The following is a 23823-nucleotide window of genomic DNA, read 5'->3' on the forward strand; positions in this document are numbered from 1 at the left end:
AGTGTATTCTGGTCAGGAAGAAGGTAAAATCTTCCGGGGGGTGGAGTGATTAAAGTGATATTAGAAGGTTCAGTTTTAATTTTGTAAAATAACAAACCTGTCATATGGTTTTACACAAGGGGGGTACGTATGCAGGCTCGACACAAGCTGCACTGTGTGTGTCTATTGACACATAGTGTGGCTCCTCCACCCCACACACTCCATCATCGCTAAATTTTATTGACATTATTATTGGTAAAAATTTGCACCTGAACCAATGAACAGAAGCGCACCGAATGGTGCACTAAAAGTGTGGCTGCATATGTGTGAACCCAGCCTTAAAGCCTTTAGAAGTGGCAAGATCTTTAAAGACCTTCATTTTGGTAAATCACGTTTGTTGCCATTACTAAGATGTACATTATATGCTATAGATGCTCTATTATCTAGGTTGTAGTGATGTTCTAAGATGACAACTACAGAACATTACAATTTAGGAACAGTATTACCTGAGGCCTAAACATATAATTTTATGTACGTAAATTCTATCCATATTTTTTACTTTTTTAAATCCTACTCCATTGCAAAAATTTTTAGGTGCACTGCTGTAAATTTATGAAAGTGTTTTCATGTTGTTTCTACTAATCCCAGACTCAAATAAAAAAAATAAATAATAATAATTATATATATATATATATATATATATATATATATATATATGTATATATATATATATAAGCTTGGCTGCTGGCGTATGATAATTCAGATATTCTGTAGAAGAAAACCCACAAACAAAAGGCACAACCTCACATTAGATGAATGATTATGGCCTTCAAAATGTAGTTGTTCTCTAGCTGTTAAAGCATAGTAATAAACATCTTCATAAAAATAATAAGTGCTTGTTTTAATAGAATGTTCCACGCATTAAACACATTAATGACCCATGAAATAACTGTTTTATCTGCAACACATTTGGCAAGATTGGCCCTACACTGTATTAATTGAAAATGCGCTCATGTTAGCTAAATATAAGGTCATAAAGAGAAGAGATAGAAATATATAAAAAAAAAATGCTTAAAATACACTTTATAAATGGCTAAACAAAAACAGATGCCTGCAAAGCTATTTAAAAAAAATACATGTAATCTATATAATAAAATTTGTTGAAAAGGGGAATTCAATGTCAATCAAATATCAATACAGTTTTATTATGTGATTGTTATATCCTGTGATTCTTGCCAAAATGCCATGATTCCAAGTAAATAATACAGTAGCAGAATTAGGATTCTAATTTTGAATATATATAATGTTTACACTTACACTTTAGAATTGACCGCAAGGATAGCAAAAGCCATATAAATTTTCAGGTGCATGTCATGCAAAGGTTCTAATGATTCCATAACAATATGCTTTTGACTCCACCCACACAGAGGTGGTGAATGTAAAGCTAAAAAAGCGTACCATGCCCATCTTTTGGACTCCATATGATGGAAAATCCAGTTGAAGATCTTTATTGCTTCATAATGACTTTGGTGTGTGGTACAGACAAAGACCAAAAGGGATAAAACCAGTTGGTAGAAAATAAATGACTGCCAAGGACAAAACTTCTTCATATAAGTTCATTTTTTAGAACAGCAAACTTGTTAAAATGAACAAAAAACAACAAATCTGAAAGTGCAGGAAACTAGAGAACCAAGTAACAACCATCGTTAATGAGTCTGAAAACCCTAAATGAATGCCAATAACCGATAGCTTGGGTTACCGTCTTTTGCACATCACTATAGCATAAGCTATAAAATTACAAAAACAGTTACATGTATACTTTACGTATTGTAAAAATCAATATAGCATGAATGATAACACTCATAAAATGGGGATTTATGGCTCAAAAAATTGCAAACCTAATTTAAGAAATACCACAAACATGCATATCAAAACATGAATTTTATGTTGAGCTTGCATGCTTTTATTTTTTCAGCGGAGTGTTGCAGGATTTGGCTTGATGTATGACAAGGCTTGATGATCTTTAAAGAGGATATGAACTCTGGAAACAGTTGCCAAAAAAAGGCAGAATGTAAAAGACTAGTCACCGGTATTGCCCATGGCCTCTCTGCAGCTGTTATTTTTCCCATTACTGACTTACCATGTTACTTGTTCTGAACTGTGTCGAAGTGGCCATCTTGGCATAGAAGCAGAGTTTTACTTTCTCATGTCACAGCCTCCAGCAAAGAAAACAGTCAAAAGCACAGTAATGACATAACAAAATCTTACATTGATGTAGAACTGAAGAATTTAGGCTAGAAGCTCCTAAACACCCATACACCAAAAGTGCACTTCTATTTTTTGAGTGGGTATTCAATACAAAATGTATATTTTTCAGGATACTGTTTAGGCACAATAACATTCCTAAACATTTTCGATAAGATATCAGATCTTAACTTTCTGAGTACAGGTCTATTTTAAGAAAATCTGATGACTAAGGGTGATAAAACTATGATGCGTCACAATATATCCTAATTTGGGTCATCAAGATCACCCTCCCCCTCCTGCTCTTTAAATCCCTTATGAGCTTAATTAATCTAGTATTAATTGGGAAATTAAAGCAAAGCTCTAAATTTGTTACTACATGTTATGACCATTTTTCTTGGTTAGCAAATAGATAAACAATACCACCTTTGTAGCAGTTTTCTAAACAGCTAATTGTATTACACCACCCAATAAATCTACAGTATACTGACTCCCCCTATTTATTTATTTTTTGAATGGGTATAGAGTCACCCAAAGAGTTAGGATTTATGATCAAACTGATCAAACCACTTCATTTTTCTCCATCTACAGAGGGTACCATTGGTGAAGCAAAAAAACCTGTGAAAGTCAGACAGAGGGACTAATTACTTTAATGAGACATTAAAAACCTGCCATGATTAGGATGTGGTAATGACAGACTTTCATTTTACTCAGGCTGAATGGATAATTGTAATAGCTCCGCACTATACTTTAACCTCTGTGTATGCTGTTTACTGCTATACTTGCAGTTAATGCAAATTGTAACAGCTGTTCTTTATGAACACCACTGAATAACTGAGGATTGGTGTATGTGCATATCTGGAAAATGTAAATATAGTAGGTGTTGTTCAATTAACTACCATGGATTCCGTGAAATGTGAATAATTTTTACACAATTATCTGCATCATCTAAGTAACTATAACAGGTTTCATCACTATACAATAGTAATGGCACTTTATTGAATTATTATTTAAATGTTATTACTAGGGCTGTGAAAATTAAAGATTAATTCCTCGATTAATCGTTAATTTTTTTGATCGATCAAAATTTTTTTGATCGATCAAAATTCTTTTGACCGGTACTCACCTCTCTGCCGACTTTCCGGGTCTTCAGGGAGTTCCGCCGGAGATCCAGTGACGTCACCAGACTCCTCTCCCCCTTCCCCAAGTGCCTCCGTCTGCTAACGAAGATAAGGGGGAGGAGTCCGGTGACGCTGAAGTTTCTGATTGAACGTAACACGTACGGGGGAGGAGCTACGCATGACATCACCCGCTGCTGCCCTACGGAACTAACACGATTGTTGGCTTTACATGCTGCGTTTTTATCATCTTTGTGTGAGTAGTTTGTGTTTGAACACAAGAATTTAATCTTATACTTAAGCGGTGAGCACTGAGATCTTTTCTTTCTACCCATGAGCTGAGATTGTGAGAGAAGTTTATGGTCCGTGTTAACCCTTTTGATACCCGCATGCATGACCACCTGTTTGCACAGGGGTCCATGCCATAAGGTGAGAGTGATAAGTTAGACCAGAGGTGGAGGGAATGTTGCACTACTGTGGAAAAAAATAATTACTTACGTCAGTGCTACAGTTTGAATTTAAAACGTTTGTGTGCACTGTGAAGTTAAGTCATGGATTGTGGAAACGAACTAGTGTCGGGTGATTGTATATAGTGTATACCACATTTACCACTGACTAATGCAGAGTTGCAATGCAAGGAGATCAGCTAAAAGTAGTTGGATCTGTGTGTGCGTTATAATTAATCGAAATTAGTCGATTAATCGATTTAAAAAAAAATCGATTAATCGAACACAAAATTTTTAATCAGTAACAGCCCTAGTTATTACTATACCATTACTATAAAAAGCTCCCATGATTTTAAAATGGAAGATCATCTCCTGTGATGACAGATTTCATAGGTAATATGCAGAGAAAGACAAATAATTAAACGTCTACGTCTAGTATCTTGTGGTACTATTCTAGTGGTGTAGCATCAGAGAGGGTAGTTGTCTTTAGATTTTTATATTGTTATCTGTATATATGTACAGATGTTCTATGCATGTTCTGTATCTAGTAGAAAGGATGAAGCATCACCCAAGCCAGGTATATATATTTATTAATAAGCCTTTACTTGCCAAAATGAATCAATATAAGCAATTTGGTCTTAAATGGGTTGCCTAGTATCTCAAAAATTACTGAAGAAGATTAAACTTTTCATGAAACATGTTATTAACAGAGTATAGTGTACTGTATATATAGAGTTTGCAAACTCTGCCAAACAATAGAAACAGTCTAGGCTTCCGAACCATCAACAAAACGTATGCGATGTCTCACCTTTCACTTGTCTATTTCCAGTGCACTGGATTTATATGTGTCAGAGTCAGATCTCAAATATTGAAAACTGAATTCCAAAATCCTTTGTATAAATTGTATCTAATAAATAACTCCTATCACATAAGGATTTAATTATTTCCCTAGGTACATGTAATCTGTGTGAACATATTTACCAGTCTTTACACATATTGTAAGCTATGCATCTCCGTGAAATGATTAAGAGTGCATAAGTAACATTACAGATGGTTTCTCTCATTTACTAAATCTATTTTATGTTTTTAGAGCGGAAGATAAAAGGTCCCCAAATAATATATTTGACTGTCTCCTTTTTTGTATATTGAGAGGAAAAGGAATTTCTAAATTCATCAAAGCTTGCCTTCTCTTATGTACAACAGACTAAGCAGAAGAGAATGTTAACAAGTTCAATTTCCATTCAATCACTACTGCTATTCTGAGAAGTGTTTCATTGCGGGAAAGAAATAAAAATAATCTATATGGTAATTATAAGGACAAATTCCCAAGTAACTTTCAGCTACATGAAAGGTCAGTTCCATTCAAGATATTTTATCAGTGCCCTGCACATACTTTCTGTCCTGTCATTTTAAATCTGAACAGTATTTTATTTTCCCATTTAGAGCTACCTGCAGAATTAAGTACTTAAGCCAAATAAGAAAAAAAAGAAATGTTGAATTCTGGCATAGGCTATAATAGCACAGAGATAAATCGTTCAGCTGTTCACTTGCAAGCCTCTGGGGCTGCAGATTTTTCTTTCTCCTGGTGCACTGTGGGTATTCAAAACTTGTTCAACATGATTTCATTTCATTTCAGGCACTGCCTGAGAAAACTAAATTACCGAATCAATCATACAGAAGGTCAGAGTGAGACTTCATTACAAGTATTGCATGCTTGCATGAATATCTTTCATTTATGACTGACCCAATATGTCACAATAGCTGTCTTGTAAAAATAATCCACTTTTTTGAAATTGATGTAGCACTGATGTCAATACTGCTCAGCAAACTGGACAGATTATAGGGAGGTGTTAAAGAAAAGGTGGGGGGGGGGGGGGGGGGGCTCTTGAGGCAAAGATGTAGTTATATACAACTGCTATCTTTCAGATATTTGCAGTCTTATAGAAAAACAGACAAAAGAGATGGAATTGTAGGCTTTATTTAAATGCAATGTATTTTCTTAAATTAACATGCTAGTAGAGATAATAGCATAATGAAAAAACGCACAGCACATACACACACACACACATACACATATTTATATATATATATATATATATATATATATATATATATATATATACACACACTATACCGGTTTCAACCTTTTCTCAGTTGCGGTGCCCTTGAAAAGTATTTGAAAAATATTTGTAGTCTAAGGCTGGATTCACATTATTGCATATCAGGGACGGCATTTACCAACACACAAACTTGTTGCTCTTTAGCAGACACACAGGGGTGCCATGTATTCTTATGAAAACCCCCATGCATTGGAAAATGTGGTGCATTTTTGGAGCAGTGTGATCTTAAAAAGGGGTCCAGGACTTCTTTCCCTGCTTCTCTGTCGGTAGGGCAGCCCATTAAAATGTATGTATATATTAAATGTGGTGCGCTAAAAAAAAAAATATTTAAATAGTTCATACAGTATACACGTGTGCAGGTGTCTTGAATGCCACAACCGCCAACAGGTTCCTCCACCTTGTGAATACACCACCACCAATCAATGGATGTGCTCTTACCAGAGAGCATTGACCACCTATTACGAGGGGGAGGGGCAAAAGAGGCTCTTGTATCTCATATACTCCATTAACTGTCAGTATCTAGTATATGGTAGATGAAGGAGATAACTCTACACAGCCAGTGGGTAAAACGACATTCCTCTCGTCTCCAACCATAATAACGGATGACCCCAACAAAGAGATAAGATGACAAATAGTGTAAAACCTTTACAATAGTGCTTTATTTAAAGTAATGCACTTACATGTCAACAAGTTAGAATCAGCATAGTAAACATCTAATTGACAAAGCAATGGTCGTATGCTCTCCTCCAAATGCAATAACAGGAATCGACACCTCATCAGCCATATCAGTTTCGTCACTATTGATTGGTGGTGGTGTATTGAAGGAACCTGTTGGTGATTGTGGCATTCAAGACACCTGTACACGGTCTATGAATTATTATTATAGTGTCACGGTAGTGACACCTGGACTCACTGTTTGATATCACAAGCGCAGTTTATTTATTTATATTTTAAATTAATAGGCTGCCTTACGTGCAGCATAGATGTAAACCCAGGGCCCATTTCCATCTGAAGTTGGGAGGGTAAACCACAAGGTTGAGCTGTTTACCTCACACTCCCCCTTTAGCTGCAGAAGCAGCCAGGGCTGTACACATGCTGTGACCACAGTAGGAAGTAGACCTCCAGGTGAATGGGAACACTCTGCTACCACCCCATAACCATGCACAGTGCATGTAGTTGTGGGACAGTGGTACTGCAATTTGGAGGTTAAAACATAAATACACACAGACTTTTAAAGACTGCAGTACTGTACCCGCACTCGCACTGCTGGGTGCTATACAGCTGGGGAAGGCAGGGAGATCAGGACTCAGGAAGGCGCCTCCCCCTTGCACTGATATTCACTTTATTGTCCTGATTGAGCTTCTGCTCTGCTGATGTACAAGTTTGGTGGAGCAGTGGGAGTTAAGTCCGATTTGAATGCATTTCTCTACCAGGATGCCATGGCACCCCTGATGACCTCAAGAGGCACCCCAGTTGAGAAAGGCTGCACTATACATACAAAGCAGAAATTTATGAGGAGGATTAGATTGTATGGTGTTTTGATACATGTTATTTTCTTTGTTTAACCATCTCCCACTCGTGCTATAGCTGAATGATGGCTACAGCGTGGGCCTTAATTGTCAGGAGACTATCAATATATGTAAACAAACATGATGCAAACAGAAGTCGGCAATTGTTTTTTATTTTTTTTCCCTCACGTGAAAAAAAAGCCGATCGCCAGCTTCTGGCAAAGGGACATCAGTCCCTCACACAGAGAACCACCATCGCCTTGTCTGTGCCCACCAATGCCACCTGCCAGTGGCCACCAGTGCCACCTATCAATGCCTCATCAGTACCATGATCAGTGCTACCCACCTGTGTCACTTACCAGTGCCTCTCATCAGTGCCCATCAGTGCCAGCCCCATCAGTGCAGCCCATCAGTGCACATCAATGAAGGAGAAACATTACCTGTTTTCAAAATGTTATAACAAACTATGAAACTTTTTTTTTTTCAAAATTGTCGGTCTTTTTTCATACAGTGCTGAAAGCTGAAAATTGGCCTGGGCAGGAAGGGGGTTTACGTGCCCAGTAGGCAAGTGGTTAATATTGATAGTACTAAAATGATGCCACTTAAAAATTCAGATCAGATAAGGGAGTTAGGTTTTTATCATAGAACGATGCTGGAAAGCAGGTTGCTCTGCTGCACCTGTCTCTTTGGTGCTATGTAAACTGTCTGACATGAATTGTTCATCAATGAACAAATGAACGAGGCCACATTCTACAGAATATGTGGTAAATTCATTGTGTATTGCTGTTTGTAGACAGTGCCTGCCTTTAGGCCACACCCCTCAGACATATTTCACCCCTATTTCACCCCTTCTAGGGCTAAATCATAGAGAGCTCTATGATTAAGCCTCAATTGACCCGCATAACCTATGACTGATATATATATATATATATACACACACACACATGTATACACACATAATTTTTATTATTTCATTTTATGTACAGTAAACGAAAAGTCACATGCACATAAAGTCATATAGTGGTTAATGGCTTTATCCCACTTTCCATTACTCCCTCCCCCTGACCCCCCCCCCCCCCCCATTAGTAAGATTGATGGTAGATAAAATATTGCATTGTTTTTGTTTAAAGTGTTCCATGCTCAGCTGGCAACAGTTCTAATAACGGGTATATCATGCAGTCATAGTGGGATCATTTTTCAAAACCTTATCTGTTGCGGAGGAAAAAATTAGATCTTTTGTAGCCTGCAATCATTTTGTGATTGCACCAAAACTTATAGCTATTAAGATAACAAGCAAGTTCACGGCATTTTATGGATCTCTAGATGTCTATGAAGCTATACGAGAAGTCACTGTTCATTTTTAACACTTTTCCGCTGGAAAATATATGAGGGCAGTGCAAAAATATTATTTATCTGGCTAACGCAAACCCTGAGGGAAGCATTGATGAACTTTGACATAACCTATTTTTAACCATACCTCTGGCAAGTGTACATTGAAGTTTATAGGTGAACGTGTCAAGTAGACTACAGAACAATGATAAACAATATTACTCATAAGCACTGTCATAATGCATTCATTTTCCCTATAATTTGAGTATCTTCTATATCATTTTTTTTTTTTAAGGAGAATCAAGATTTGTATTATAGTCCAAAGTAACATGAAAATTTAGAGCCTTGAGAATATAACTTTAACTATGGATCTAATTTTACATTTGATAATTCAAATTATAAATATGCATAATAATACAAAGTCAGAGAAATCATACATTTTTTCATTTCAATGAAAGTTTTCTGAATAAAAAAAAAAAAAAAACATTCACTTTGATCATCCAAACAATGACAGATTTGTCTACCAATTATTAAAATAATCAAATACTACTAAATACTACTAAAACTCCCAGTTACAGTTTTCTTTTTTTTTAAATATTATAAATATTCCTGCACATAGCAAAGCACAAGTAAACAGAAGTGAAGTTTTCTTAACGTTACTTTTTGTGCTTCCTTTCAACCTTACCTACAACCTTGCTATTATGAGATGTTTTACTGTGTGACCTGCCCAGCAACACCAGTCAGCGTTCAAAATCTTTATAGAGTTGTAACAGTTCCTGTGCATTAGCACCATGTAGAAAGTCCCTGTCCAACTATCGAGCTGCAGATAGGTTTATATTGAATTGATTGGTGGCTGTGGAATTTAGCAAGGCTCATACAGGTCTGTGCAGACAAGAGGATCTTGGTTGTTGGTAAATATGACTATGATTAATAAGTAACTAGAGGGAATGGGTCAGAAAAAGACAAATTTGCATCCTTTTGTATTCAAAGGCATTCCATGACAGATTCTTAAAGAACCCCTGCAACATCTGTGATCACTTCAAACTATGACATGATGATACATACAACAGTAACAGACTAACAATGAAGTGATTTTGAGAAGAAAATGGTATCATAACATCTAAAAGTGCTGTTACTAAATAATGTATATTTTTTTGAATTTCTCTAATAAATACACATATATTCAGTCTTCAGCTTCTGCAATCTTTACAATGGGGAGTTTTTTAACCTTGACAATGGCCATGTACTTGACAGCCTACTTGATCTTTGTGAGAACCAGATGTTGTTGGAACCATGCCTGTATACAACAGTGGTCCAAATATGGGCATGTATGGTCATTTACCGAATATGAAGCCAATTACTACTACCAAAAAACAAACGGTCTTGAGCTTATTTTGCCACTCAAAGTAAACTGTCAGCAATGAATCATGCAAGCTGTCACTTTAATATGTGCAAACATCAAAGTTATCATATTTATCTTTGATTCACAAAGTATGCAACGTTATGATTTGAGCATGGGATCTGCACATTGTCAATACAAAGGCTTCTGATATGCAGGCTTTTTTGCCTTAATACATTCTATGCATTAAGGTGAAAAACCTTTTTTAGTGCTGCAGCCCCCCCCCCCATTTTACTTACCTGGACGCTGTCATCCTCCGCCTGGGAACAAGCACATCATCTGTAGCTGGCGTCTCGTGTCCAATGATGCAGTGCCGGGGGGCGGGGCGGAGTGCTGAATTCTGTGTGAGTGGACACAGATGCGGGACTCGGGAGCATGCCCGCATGGGTGTCCGCCAAGGAGAGCACTTCTCCAACGTGGACACTCGATGTGGGGAGGAGCCACCAGCGCTGCTGTGGGATCCCAGAAGAGGAGGTTCAGGGCCACTCTGTGCAAAACAAACTGCACAGTGGAGGCAAGTATGACATGTTTGTTAATTTAAAAAAAAAATACAATGGTTTACAAAACCTTTAAAGGTCTTAAAAAGTTTGGGTAGAGGGAGGATTAGTGTTAGAAGTTTAGAAGTTTATTTATATGTTTGCATTGTTCAGAAGCCTTGTGCTGAAAACTGCCAATGTCAAATTCCCAATGATGAGAACAAATATGGTCACTACTCCTCAAAATGGTTTTAAAGGCTCAAGGTTTTTTACCCTCATGCATTCAATGCATGAAGGTAAAAAAAAAACTTTTCTGTGCAGCAGCACCCCAGCCCCCTAATACTTAACTGAGCCTTTGCTCTGCTGGGCCTCTCCCTCCTCATTGGCTGAAACAGAAGCAGGAGCCAATGGCTTTAAGTCAATGTGCTGCAACAAATATCTAAGTCAGCACTCCTGATTTCAGTAGCTACAACCTGCTTTCAGACAAAAGACTCCCACACATAAAAATGATTCCACAATTACATTTTCCCTTCAAGATCAAGGTAAAAACGAGGACTTAATGTCTTCTAGATTGTAAGCTCTAACGAGCAGGGCCCTCTGATCCCTCCTGTATTGATTTGTATTGTAAGTGTACTGTCTGCCCTCATATTGTAAAGTGCTGCGCAAACTGTTGGCACTATATAAATCCTGAATAATAATAATAATAATTATTGCAATCACCCAATAAAATAGCATTAGTAGGCATCATCCCTTAAATATCCTACAAATATCATATTACGCCCCAAGTCCATATATTCCTGCTGCATGTTTGGCTCAAACCCCAAGCCCATATAAACTTGTTGCACACCCTTCATGCCTTATTGGACTGGGAACTCAACATAGTTTGTTTTAGATTCTATCAGTGTATTTGCTGCACCATTGATTTTGAAGGTGGAGGGGGCATACCCTCATTATTAGGCCCCTTTCACACTGGGGCCATGACTGCATTAGCGCTAAAGTGCTGTTTGTTTTAGTGGCACTTTATCGTTATTTAAGCTGTGCTTTTGTGCTACTTTTCAGCACAAAAAGGGGTTAAAAATGCCAATGGAATACAGGTTTTCAGGCACTTAGTAGAGGTTATTTCTGGCGCTAAAGCACCTCAAAACTGCTCCAGTGTGAAAGGGGTCCTATAACTTTTGTAATTTTTCTCCATTTTTTAATATCTATAAATACAGGGCTCATGTCCTATAAAACCCCATCCACAAACACCTACTGGTTGTTTTGTTGGTTTCTTACCAGTATCTGTTATACCACTGATTTGCAGGTGTTTGTAAGGTCTGTAATTGTTTTTTTTGTTTCCTTTCCAACTTGCTCCATGGTAAACAATACCAGAGAGTCTTGTATTTATTACATTACATACACACTATACAGATTTTTGTCTTCAAATTTACGAAAACCATATAATATGAGGTCAAACCTTAAAGCGGGAGTCCGCCGGGACTCCGCGTTTTTTTTTTTTTTTTAAAGCCAGCAGCTACAAATACTGCAGCTGCTGACTTTTAAAATAGTGACACTTACCTGTCCAGCGCGCCCGCGATGTTGGCACCCGAAGCCGATCTCTCGATCGTCTCTCGGGTGCTGCCGCCGCCATCTTGGGTATGGGAATCAGGAAGTGGAGCCTTTCGGCTTCATTTCCCGGTTCCCTATTGTGCATGCGTGAGTCGCGCTGCGCAATAAGGATGGACCCGCTGCCTCTGGGATCTGTGTGTTTCCCAGCAGGCAGCGGGGGACTTTCGGAAAGGGGCGTAATCTACGCCCCTTTCCGCAGAGAGCTATCCCGGAAGTGGGTGCAGATACCTGTACTGTACAGGTACCTGCACCCCCCCCCCTGAAAGGTGCCAATTGGGGCGCCGGAGGGGGGGAGGGTTCCGATGAGCGGAAGGTCCACTTTAGGGTGGACCTCCGCTTTAAGAGTTTCAGTTTGTATGCAATCAGGCAGGCCCTTGTACTACATGGTTTTGGTAAATCTGAAGACAAAAAGCTGCAGAAAATCTGATAGTGTATGGGGCCTTAATGTTTATGTATTATCAGATGTATTGTGGTCTCTGTATGTTACTGGACAAAAACAATTACATGTTAATGTTTATGTATTATCATATGTATCATGGTCTCTGTATTTTATTGACACAAAAACAGTTATGTTGAATGACCTGATGAAACAGAATTTCTGAAAAACGTGTTGACTGATAGAGCTGTCTGTCTATATTTTGTTTTTTCACAGATACCCAAAATAAAAAAATTTCTTTACTATTTTATAGATACATTTAGCAAACAGATTTGTCTAAGAGGTTGTATCCATGTGAACTGGGCTGTTACCCATATGCATCTAGCACTGCGTCCATTAGCTTTCATATCCATTATAGGTGAATCAATTGACCCACTAACTAATTTAATGATTCATTGCTGCTTATTGATAAATATTTGCCCCACTAGTAAGAGCAGATAGACATTTTATTAAGAGCTGTCAAAATATTGATTTGGGAGATTTTAATGAACTGTGTAACAAACAGAAAGGCCAAGTAATCTAGATAATAAATTGCCAAATTAACGCAGGCAGGTGTAAATTAATTCACGGCTGCCTTTTGTTCATGCAACGCTCCATATTATGATCCAGGAGAAAGGTGAAGTGTTGGAATGATTAGTTACATACATTAGTTTGTACACAATAACAAGGCTCAGTTCTGTGTATTGATGTCTTTCTGTTCTGCCAGGTAGAGCAGAACGATGTATTAAAAAGGCGCTCTGTAAAAGCTTCTTTATGATTTCAAGGAAGGTGAAACACTGTTTATAACTAAAAAGGAGTTATAGTTGAAGCCCAACAACTTTGAGGATGCTCAGCTAACTTAACTGTGTAATGACTTCAAACATTGTGGAATTCAGCTTTTGAGTAAGGGCTTGCATACATGGGGAGAGGCCTCAAGAAATATTGCCACTTTTTCAGTCGTCTACTGATTGTTGATTGCAATGAAGAGGCCCTTTCCTTTTTGTCCCAATGACCATACAAATGTTTGGGAGATGTGCTCAATTTTGACACAGTTAGCAATATATCCAACCCTTATCAAAGAGAGTGTATTACTGTTTGTGTGTCCATTACACTGCGTTTATTACAATTACTATATTTAATGTAAAAGGAAAATGTACCTATTAATGGCTGGGATAGCAATGCTTTTTTTAAAAGAGGCTGTAGACCACCTCCACTCAGCAGTTTTGGATGTAGTTTTACTTTAAGTTGGGGCCCCAATGCATATCAAAGCACAAAGCACCTGACACTTAAAAATAAAAGGCATACATGTTTAAACATATGCAGTATGTTAGTTAAAAAAAAAGATAAGGTAATTTTTTTGGTGACAGATGCTTGTTATGGATTCAAAAGAAATGAAATAGTTTAGATACCACAACATGTGTCTACATGCATGCTAACACAGGAACATAAAATTGGCTGTTAATGTCTCTTAAATATTTTGGGATTGTAAGTCAGCTCCGAAGTATTAGTAATCTGGTACAGAGAAAGACAAAAAATTTCCAACAGGAAAAGTTGGTGAAATGTATAATGCCGCGTACACATGAGCGGAATGTCCGACAGAAAAAGTCAGACGGAAGCTTTTTAAATGTTTCTGACGGAACCAATTCCTATCGGGAAAACCGAATGCTGTTCTGACAGACCAAAAACGACGCATGCTCTGAAGCAAGTATGAGACGGAGGCTATTGGCTACTGGCTACTGGCTTCTGAACTTCCTTTTTGTAGTCCTGTCATAGGTGTTGTACGTCACCGTGTTTTTAACAATCGGACTTTGGTGTGAACGTGTGTACGCAAGACAGTTTCAGCGGAACTCAGTCGGAAAAACCTTCAGAGTTTATTCCGATGGGAAAACTGCAAAACCGGTCGGTATTAGAGTAATTTCAGGTAAAAAGATGCTGTAATTGGAGACTTCCCAAGATGTAAAAAAATTCTTCACTGTGCAATGGGGAATTCAGTGATAGAGTCCTGATTTCTGGTTCTTCTCAGATAATAGCATGGAGCTAAATTTTGATGTATTGGTCTAGTGTGCTACCAATAAATATGTTTGCAGTTGAAAAATACTGTTATATGTAGCTTTTTAAACTTTGTGGTGATGAAAGTCCCAGTGTGCCTTTCTATACCCAGGCAGAACATCCTGGGACATGTAGATTCACAAAGGCTACAAATATCCTGCATCTAGAGGTGTCAGGAAGAGATATGGGTGTCAGCAATACATATTAATTTGTTTAACACTGCTGATTCATTGGCAAATGATGTTGCGTTCACTGGAAATCAGATGTAGGCTGGGGTTTTCCTGAAAGCTAAATCACCTTAGCTCTACTAATTTGTAAAGTGGTCAGCCTCACATCTAGAGGTGGTTACAATACAGCTGTAATTTTAAAGTGACTGACATACAGTAGTAAAGTGACACTGTACCACCAATGAAATATATGTATAGACTATAAATAATGGTGGTCTCCTCAGTATCTTCTACCCTTCCCTTCAAATGTCTCCTTTGTTGTGCCCTGACATAGAAAATAATGCCTGTTTTTTTAAATGAATTAAATGTGTGCTACTAAAAGGTTTGCACTTTATAAAATGAATGCCTACATGAATGGGGCGGGGGTACTGCAGGATTAATGGCTTGATTACCGGCACATTATATTATTTAGATATTTCTCTGCGAACATTCACCTGTCAGTGGCCATTCCACCATTGCTCACAACTTACAGTTTAGGTGCACTGTGTTAACAGAGTTTTAGGGTAAAGCTTTTACATTTTAACTGCTTCAGAGAACTTTTTGCGATTCGGCACTGCGTCGTTTTAACTGACAATTGCGCGGTCGTGTGACCTTGCATCCAAACAAAATTGACGTCCTTTTTTCCCCACAAATAGCGCTTTCTTTTGGTGGTATTTGATCACCTCTGCGGTTTTTATTTTTTGCGCTATGAACAAAAAAAAGAGTATCACTTTTGAATAAAAATGCAATGTTTTTTAATTTTTGCTATACTAAATATCCCCAAATATATATAAAAAAATTATTTTTTCCTCAGTTTAGGCTGATGTGTATTCTTCTACATATTTTTTGGAAACAAATCGCAATAAGCGTATATTGATTGGTTTGCGCAAGTTATAGCGTCTACAAAATAGGGGATAGTTTTATGGCATTTTTATTATTTATTATTTTTTATTAGTAATGGCGGCAATCTGTGATTTTTATTGGGACTGCGGCATTATGACGTACACATCGGACACTTGTGACACTATTTTGGGACCAGTCATTTATACAGCGATCAGTGCTATAAAAACGCACTGATTACTGTGTAAATGACACTGGCAGGAAAGGGGTAAACCACTAGGGGGCGATGAAGGGGTTAAGTGTCTCCTAGGGAGTGATTCTAACTGTGGGAGGGACAGACTTCCAGGTCACATGACAGCGATCACTGCTTTCGATGACAGGAAGCAGTGATCTCTGTCATGACACAAGGCAGAACGGGGAAATGCCTTGTTTACATTGGCACTTCACTGTTCTGTGGCTCCATGACATGATCGCTGGTGGGCATGGTCATGCTGTAAGTGGTGGGCGCATGCACACCTGCTATCCCTTTCTCTTAAAGGGGATATACAGGTACGCCCATTTGCCCATCAATGCAATTGTGCCAACATATATTGTCGTGCAGCGGTTGGCAAGTGGTTAAACAATGCATGGGTCAGATACTGCGACCGGCAGTGGTATTACCGCTAACAGCTAAGTTTCCAAAGCCAAGCATGTGTAATGAAGGCAAACATGAATTGTACATTACTCTTACCTCCCAAGAACAAAAGTGCATTTTTCTTTAAGGCTCAACTGCAACCGAAACATTTAAGTCTGGTTAAAGCAGTAAAAAGATGTAACAATTGCCACGTTTTGAAATGCAGGCACAGTTCCCACTAAGTAGATTTCCCTTACTTCATGTCCCTGTGACAACAAAATACTGAACAATGGGTGGGAGAGGGTGTGGATGCCATCACTAAAGTGGAGGTAAACTCAATTTTTGAACTATAATTCTAGATTGTAAGCGCTAACGAGCAGGGCCCTCTGATCCCTCCTGTATTGATTTGTATTGTAACTGTACTGTCTGCTCTCATGTTGTAAAGCTCTGCACAAATTGTTGGCGCTATATAAATCCTGTATAATAATAAAAATAATAAGGCTTACCTATAGGAACAGTGACAATCTCCTAAACTTGCACCGTTTAGGAAATATTCACAGGGGATGCTGTCGGTGATGTCAATGGCACATGCGCTCTGAAGGAACGGCATACCTGTACCATACATGCACCGTGGCATACATCAGAGCATGCAAACCCAGAAGGGAAACCAGGCAAGGATGGCAGCGCCATAGATCTGTGACAGCACTGTACATGAGAGATCCGCTTTACAGGTAAGCATATCAGGTAAGTCGGCGCATACTAGCACATTATGACTTAACCCTGCAGGGGGGCCCACTTTATTTTTATTTTAGCAGCAATTTATTACCACTTTTAGGGCAGAGGAAGACACAGACAGCATTAATAGCAGTGTCAGGGGTTCTAACCCTTCCTCACTCTACTAAAATGCTATCAATTCCTGATAGGTCAAGAAACAAGGGAAAATATCCCCAACAATGACACAAAGGACACTACAAATTTGAGAGAGGATTTAGCCTTTGCTAAAACAATCCACGAAATGGCTAAATGCATTGTGAAACCAGGAAATTATATGAATCATTTTGAGTAATCAATAGCATGAGTAACAACACAACCTGTATCATTTCCCAAACATGTTACTTCACACAGAACAGTAAATGAATTGCCAGTATTGTTTTTTAATTAGAATTTTCTTTGTTACATTATTAGATCCTGTTGCTTTCCTTCAATGATTATAGTTATTATTCACTTCATTTCTCAGCGCTGAACAGGAACTTAGACCCCTGAGGCTTTTTATGAAACTGCAAGGGAAAACTTCATTACTGGAGAAAATGCTTTGACAATGAAATGTGCTAATCTTCTGTGGTGACATCACCGTATGTATAAATTACATTGTGCTAATTTATGGCTAGTAAAATGCAATTCACAATGTAAAATAAAATATATTTCCAATTTTATTAGATATAATATACCCTGTGTTTTATTTTTTTTAATCAATGCAATAGTTTCACAGAATAGTGGAGCTATAGATTGTTAAACAAAACAAAAAAGTCCAAAGCAATGCACAACCCCCCAGCAATTTATTGCAACACACCCTGTTCTGATACATCTTTTGTAGATGAAATTTGAATTTTTGCTATGGACTGCACTTTATGATATGCTTCTTACACTTTTTAAATTATTAGTCCGTTTGAGTTATTCTTCACCCTCTTTCACAATTGTTCAAATTCAACATGGTGCTATTTACAAAGTGTTATTGATTGTCTAGTTGGCTGCATGTTTCTTTTGGTAATAGCTCTGGTTTCAAGTCATCTTGGAGAACAAATTGCATGATGAAGTGACAGAGTCACCTATTGATCTTATAGTCAATAGCAGGTTGTCTTTGGCCTATGAAACCCACCCACTGCCTGCTGTCAATCACAAAAGGAGTGGACTTGATGGGAACTAGTGTCTCTAAATTTGCTGTGTGACAGCTGAAGCAGTGAAAAGGCTTCCAAATGCACTGAGGATGGGGTGTCCAAACACAAAATCTGGCCTCTGCCCCCCTCAGCATGCAGTACTTGCCCTAAATTTATGTACCCCATCTCAACAGGTACATGAATCTGTTGCCTGCATCAACATTTGTCACACAGAGGCAGAATAGAGTACTAAAGAGTGTCATAGACATGCTTTATGAATTCCTCTAAACAGGTTTTCTCTAAAAAAACAAAACAAAAACAAAAATCTCGTAAAAATACATTTCTCACGCTTTTAAAACCAAAAGATGAACCAGCCCAAAAAACCTTACAGAGCGTGTGATCCGATTTAACCGAATACAGGAAAAAATACTTCCTAATCAGTAAACTCTTACTAAAACCTTCTTTTATTTTTAGTTTTTTGGGTAGAATATGGAAGGGATAAAACTTCAGTCACGGTTTTTTTTTCACTCTTTGTGTACCATTGGGGAAAATTACCTTCACTTCCTGTCACAAAGACACACCAGGAAGTGTGAGCAAATCTAGAAACATGCAAGACCCCTTTCACAATGCCAGCGTTTTCCAGACGCTACAGCGCTAAAAATAGCCCCTGTAAAAAGTGGCTCCTTTCACTCCAGTGGGAAAGCCTGAGAGCTTTCACACTGGAGCGGAGTACTGGCAGGGCATAAGTCCTGCCAGCAGCTTCTTTGGAGCGGTGAACTTACAGCTCCTCCACTGCTGCTCTCCAGTGGAGTTTTGCGAGCGGATTTAACCCCTTTTCGGCCGCTAGCGGGGGGGTTTAAAACCATCCCGCCAGTGGCCGAATAGCGCTGCTAAAACAACGGTAGCGCCGCTTTACCACCGCCCCATGGCTCGGTGTGAAAGCAGCCTAAGGGAAACCTCCTTTCAGTTGACACTGAAATAAGTGCCCACTGGAAGATTTTATTTCTATTGTTGTTTTGCCAAAACTCTTTTTTTTTTTACATTTTCTATACTTTTAGTCCTGGTGAAAATGCTTACCAGTCTCACCAATAGACATCAATTTAAACCTGCAAACACATCTATTCAGCACCAAATCCTGGTTGGTTCCGAACAAAATTGTTTAGGAGTGCATGGCTTTCAGTTACACTATATAGCATAAAAACCAGCAGTCCATGCAAAGCCTCTGCAACTTATTTAGGTTGCATAAACAATATCGTGAAAAAAACATGTTTCATCTCCATTTGGAACCGCCTTCTCAAAAGTGACAGACTTGGTCTTTGTTGTTCTGTTACATTGAGAACACACCAAATTGTCAGAGGAAGTTGAACATGCTTTTTTCACTATTTTTATGGGACCTCGATTTGCTGCAAAAGTTTTGCATGAAGCGTAGGCTATTTCAATATATAGAGCAATTAAAACCTGGCAGATTTTATTATTTTCCTACGCTATCTTAAAAATATTTTATTTTTCAGTTCCGTCAGGTGAACCCCTAAATAGCTTTTGTACTTTTTTTTTATAAATAAGAAATAACTCTTTCAATGCTGTTCTTTCAAACTCTTTTTGAAGACATTTACTCTATCTGTCAAACACACTTTCTGAAAGACTATTCCACTTTTCTAACTGCAAAGGACACTTCTCTGGAAAATAACAAGCTGGCTATCAAAGCTGTCAAGTACTGTACATACCTAAAAGGTTCTTCCAACTATTTTAGAAAATGGAAGATAGATCTATAGATAATATTGGGTTTCACACTTACCATTGTCAATCCAGTGTTGTGCAGCGCTCCTTCCTGTTCTGCCATATTCCGAGATATGGTGATAGACGGGAGGTCAAGACTTTGTGGTGGGAACTGAGGAGTAAATTCACTCCCTTGTACAGTCAATGCTTCACCCATAACTTGGAATGGAAGAAGAACATCATTCATGCTAAGTGCAGGGTCAGTTTCTGGAGGTGGGGTTATAGGAGGAATCTCAAACTCTTCATCACCAAGACTCGGTGTGTGGAATGTCTGTTAGACAAAAATATATAGTATTAATGTTTTGGTTCAGTGCCAACTTTATTCTTAGCTGCAAAACTTTCAAAGTACATGTTAAAGAGACCACTAATGCTTTGTTAATGCGCCTTCTGCAAGTAACCTCAATGAATATATTGAATTACATTATTGAGTGTGTATTTCCTTTTGTTTTCATTGAACCTGTCACAGTGCACAAATCAGACATATGGCCTTTACTCTTTAAAGGTCAGTGAAGGAGCCAATCAACTTTTTCCCTGCAACATTTCATAGCAATCACAAGTTATTTACTGCACATGATTTTTGTCTAAAGAAGTTCATCTAAGGTCAAAATGTAAAATCATATATAAATTTTCACATTCAGTGTCAATTATTTTTTAGTCTACACCTATGAATGTAAGCAATCTTGTAGTTTGAATGCACTATGACCTGTGAGTAGACAGTTCATAAAGCCTGCTGTCTGAACTAAAGAAGTGGATGAATTTCAGGAGGCACAATCAGTACAGGGAACACACCACATCATATTCGCTTGCAGGCAGCAAAGTACCATGTAATATGTAGTCCTTAGAACTCAAAAGTAAACCAAAAAAATTAGCAGAGGGAAAAATCACAACGCTTTCAGGGAAACCAATAAGTTCTTGAAAGAGATGACAAGCAGATGGGCAGATTTTTCAAGTAAATGTATACAGGATTGTAAAAAATAAATATTGTTTGTATTCCTCTTACAATGCTGGTATTATAAAATGAAAGTGGATGCATGATCATATGTAGCGCTAACCCATAAGGGCCACTGATATTTTTATTGGGTCCCATCTGCCCTGCACTTTTGATGACTCGTCCCTTTCCTGGACCTGAGAACACTGTCTCACCGTGAAGGTTTAAATAGGCTTTATTTAATGGCAAAGCCCTAGAAAGGAATGGGTTAATGACAATTTACAGAATAGCAATGTAGGCACCTTGTTAAGTGACACAATTCACAGGGTGTCACTGTTGGTTCACCACATCTGCCTGGGAAGCAACTTGTGCACTAGGCAGGTGTTAGCAAGACACACTGGCTTGTAATTGCAGATTTAATTACAATCCAACACAGTATATCAGTACAAATGGCATTTTCAAAGGCAATACAGCCTACCTAGTACCTAATGCAGAGTTGCCCTGCCTAACCACTGGCCAGTGGGACCATGTAGAGAGTCTGCTGGTAAAGAGGCCCTTGTGTGGGAGTACTTACTAAATGGAACAAGATGATGGCTGAAAGCCTCTCACCACTCATGACTGACTCTAGTCCTAAGGGGTTCCTCTGTGGCTGGTGAAAGGGTCCTTCCTCTTGAGCTAGCTCTCTGCAGCTTTAGCAGGTAGCTGGAACATGTGGTCACTGAGAGAGACTGGAACACACTGGAATGGAAGCTTCTCCCTCAATGCATTAAGTAATGTTCACACAGGTGCAGCACACTTGTCCTGGCAGAACAGATCCTTTGGCAACAGCATGTGGTTAGCAGCTCACAACAGTCCTGGGGCTTCTTGCCACCCTAAGCCCTGAAACATGAGCTTCCAGGCTAACACCCTCTGGGCATATACAGCACAGTCCAGCTCCCAGACTGAAATAGCAGTCACAGTTCACGTTCAGCACAAGTTCTCAATTATGTTTCTCTATTCACAGAACAATTCCCAGGTATGTATTGTACTAGCCAGGCACTCCTGTTCCCCAAGTGGTTCCCAATGGGCCCCAGAGCCCTCTCATCAGACGCCACATGGATCTCCTGCTTCTCTCAGTGGTGGGGGGTCTGAAAAACATCCCACAGCCAATTGGGAACGAGCCTGGCTTAGGCAGCTAATCAGGAGTCCTCCTTTCCCAGGGTTGCTAGGGGCAGGTTTTCTTCAGCTGTAGCAACAGCCAGTAAGGGCACAGTCCAGTGTCCTCTCTCCCTGCATCTGCCAATTGGGAACCAGCCTGGCTTAGGCAGCTAATCAGGAATCCTCCTTCCCCAGGGTTGCTAGGGGCAGGTCCTCTTCAGCTGTAGCAACAGCCAGTCAGGGCACAATCCAGTTACCTCTCTCCCTGCATCTGTCCATCACAGGAGAGAAGAAAATAAAAGTCCTTTCTGTGTTCATTTTGTCAGCACTGCTAGGAAAACATTGTAAAGAGCCCAGTGATACACTGCTATCCCTTGGAAAAGGGATCCATTGTGGATCCCTTTTCAGAGGATGTTACAGGCAGTGGAGGAGGTGATATGCCTGCTTTAGCTCTCAAAATGCTAAATGCACTGCACCACAACTGTATGCATTGCACATGGTTGTAGGGAGGTTGCAGTGGGCTGATTCATTTGAATGGGTCATATTCTACAGTGGCGCTGCCTTCAAAAAGCAATATGCAGGTATATTTTTGCTGCAGAATGGTACAGCCCACGACTAAACTGGCTGCTTCTATCGCCCCAGGCCGCCTATGTGAATGACCCCCTATAGAGCAAATGTATATAAAAAAGAAAATAAAAAAAATACAGAAACATTAGCTACCCCTAATTTTAGCTGATCAACACGCCCATCTCTACTGTTAACTGGCACAGATTACAACTAACTTTAGGGAGAGGTTGTTGGCACAAGAGATAAATCATGGAGACAAATCCATAGAAGCATTTCTGATTCAAATTGCTAGCTCCGAAACCCTTTCATAGGTAATGTAATAGAATACTGAAAATACTAAAAACAAACATGTTCCAAATATTAATTTATTTTATATCAAACAAAATTCTTTACACTCCATCAGTTGTTTAAAAAAACAGCCCCCTGTTTCTTAAATATTGAAAGCCTTGCAAAAACAGATCAGCCTGATTAAAGATTTAAATGCAATTATCACATGGTTGTAATAGTGTACCAGTATTAACAGTGTTTTAATTTGTACTTAATTAGCGACATCTGTCTTTGTTTGTTTGAGCAACAGATACATTAGGCTTAGTGCATATCAAATTGCCTATTTATTGATACCTAGCCACAATAAAATATAGCTTGCATTATGCAATACTCATGCACCATAAATTCAGACAATTGTGAACTGCACACCGCAGTTTAATCTGCCCAAACACAGTCGTTTACTTTGATTTGTGCAAGCAAGGAAATGTGGACTGTTGAATTGTTGTCTATATTTCTATTGCAATGGAACATTGACTGTTATTATTCAGCGTAAAACAATTCTCAAGCAGTGATCATGATAAGAATGCCAGGCTTTCAAGTAACAGTGTTTAAACACTGGATATGTTATAAAGAGGTAAAACACAGCAGCTTGGCTGCCGCAGGATATTTTTTTTCATGCTTACACACTAAAATTTGTTGTATTTTTACATTCTTAATCTTAAAAGGTCATCTTTCAAAGGGTTGTAATGCAGTTTATCCACACACCTTGTACGTTTTGTATTATATCCATAGTAACCAAAAGAATCATAACTGGATTTATCAAGAAAATATATATTGTCTATCAAGGCTTTATGTAAATAGACAAAAGGTCATAGGAGGAGCTAATATTTAATTGTCTTTTATAAGTGAAAATAAACAATAACA

The 23823-nt window shown here is 38.5% G+C and overlaps 1 protein-coding gene across 4 annotated transcripts in view; it reads right to left on the reverse strand.

Moving 5' to 3' along the window:
• The window catches only part of TOX3 (TOX high mobility group box family member 3), a 197784-nt gene that overhangs the window by 23345 nt on the left and 150616 nt on the right, over positions 1 to 23823 (reverse strand). For all 4 annotated transcript variants that reach the window (XM_077458467.1, XM_077458461.1, XM_077458458.1 and 1 more), the window contains one exon: positions 20020 to 20271. In XM_077458467.1, coding sequence (XP_077314593.1) covers positions 20020 to 20271 — 252 coding nt within the window. The remainder of the gene's footprint in view (positions 1 to 20019; positions 20272 to 23823) is intronic.

The sequence above is a fragment of the Lithobates pipiens genome, unplaced genomic scaffold (genome assembly GCF_037356315.1).
Source record: "Lithobates pipiens isolate NorthernLeopardFrog02 unplaced genomic scaffold, aLitPip1_a1.2 Scaffold_10, whole genome shotgun sequence".
Classification (NCBI taxonomy): Eukaryota; Metazoa; Chordata; class Amphibia; order Anura; family Ranidae; genus Lithobates; species Lithobates pipiens.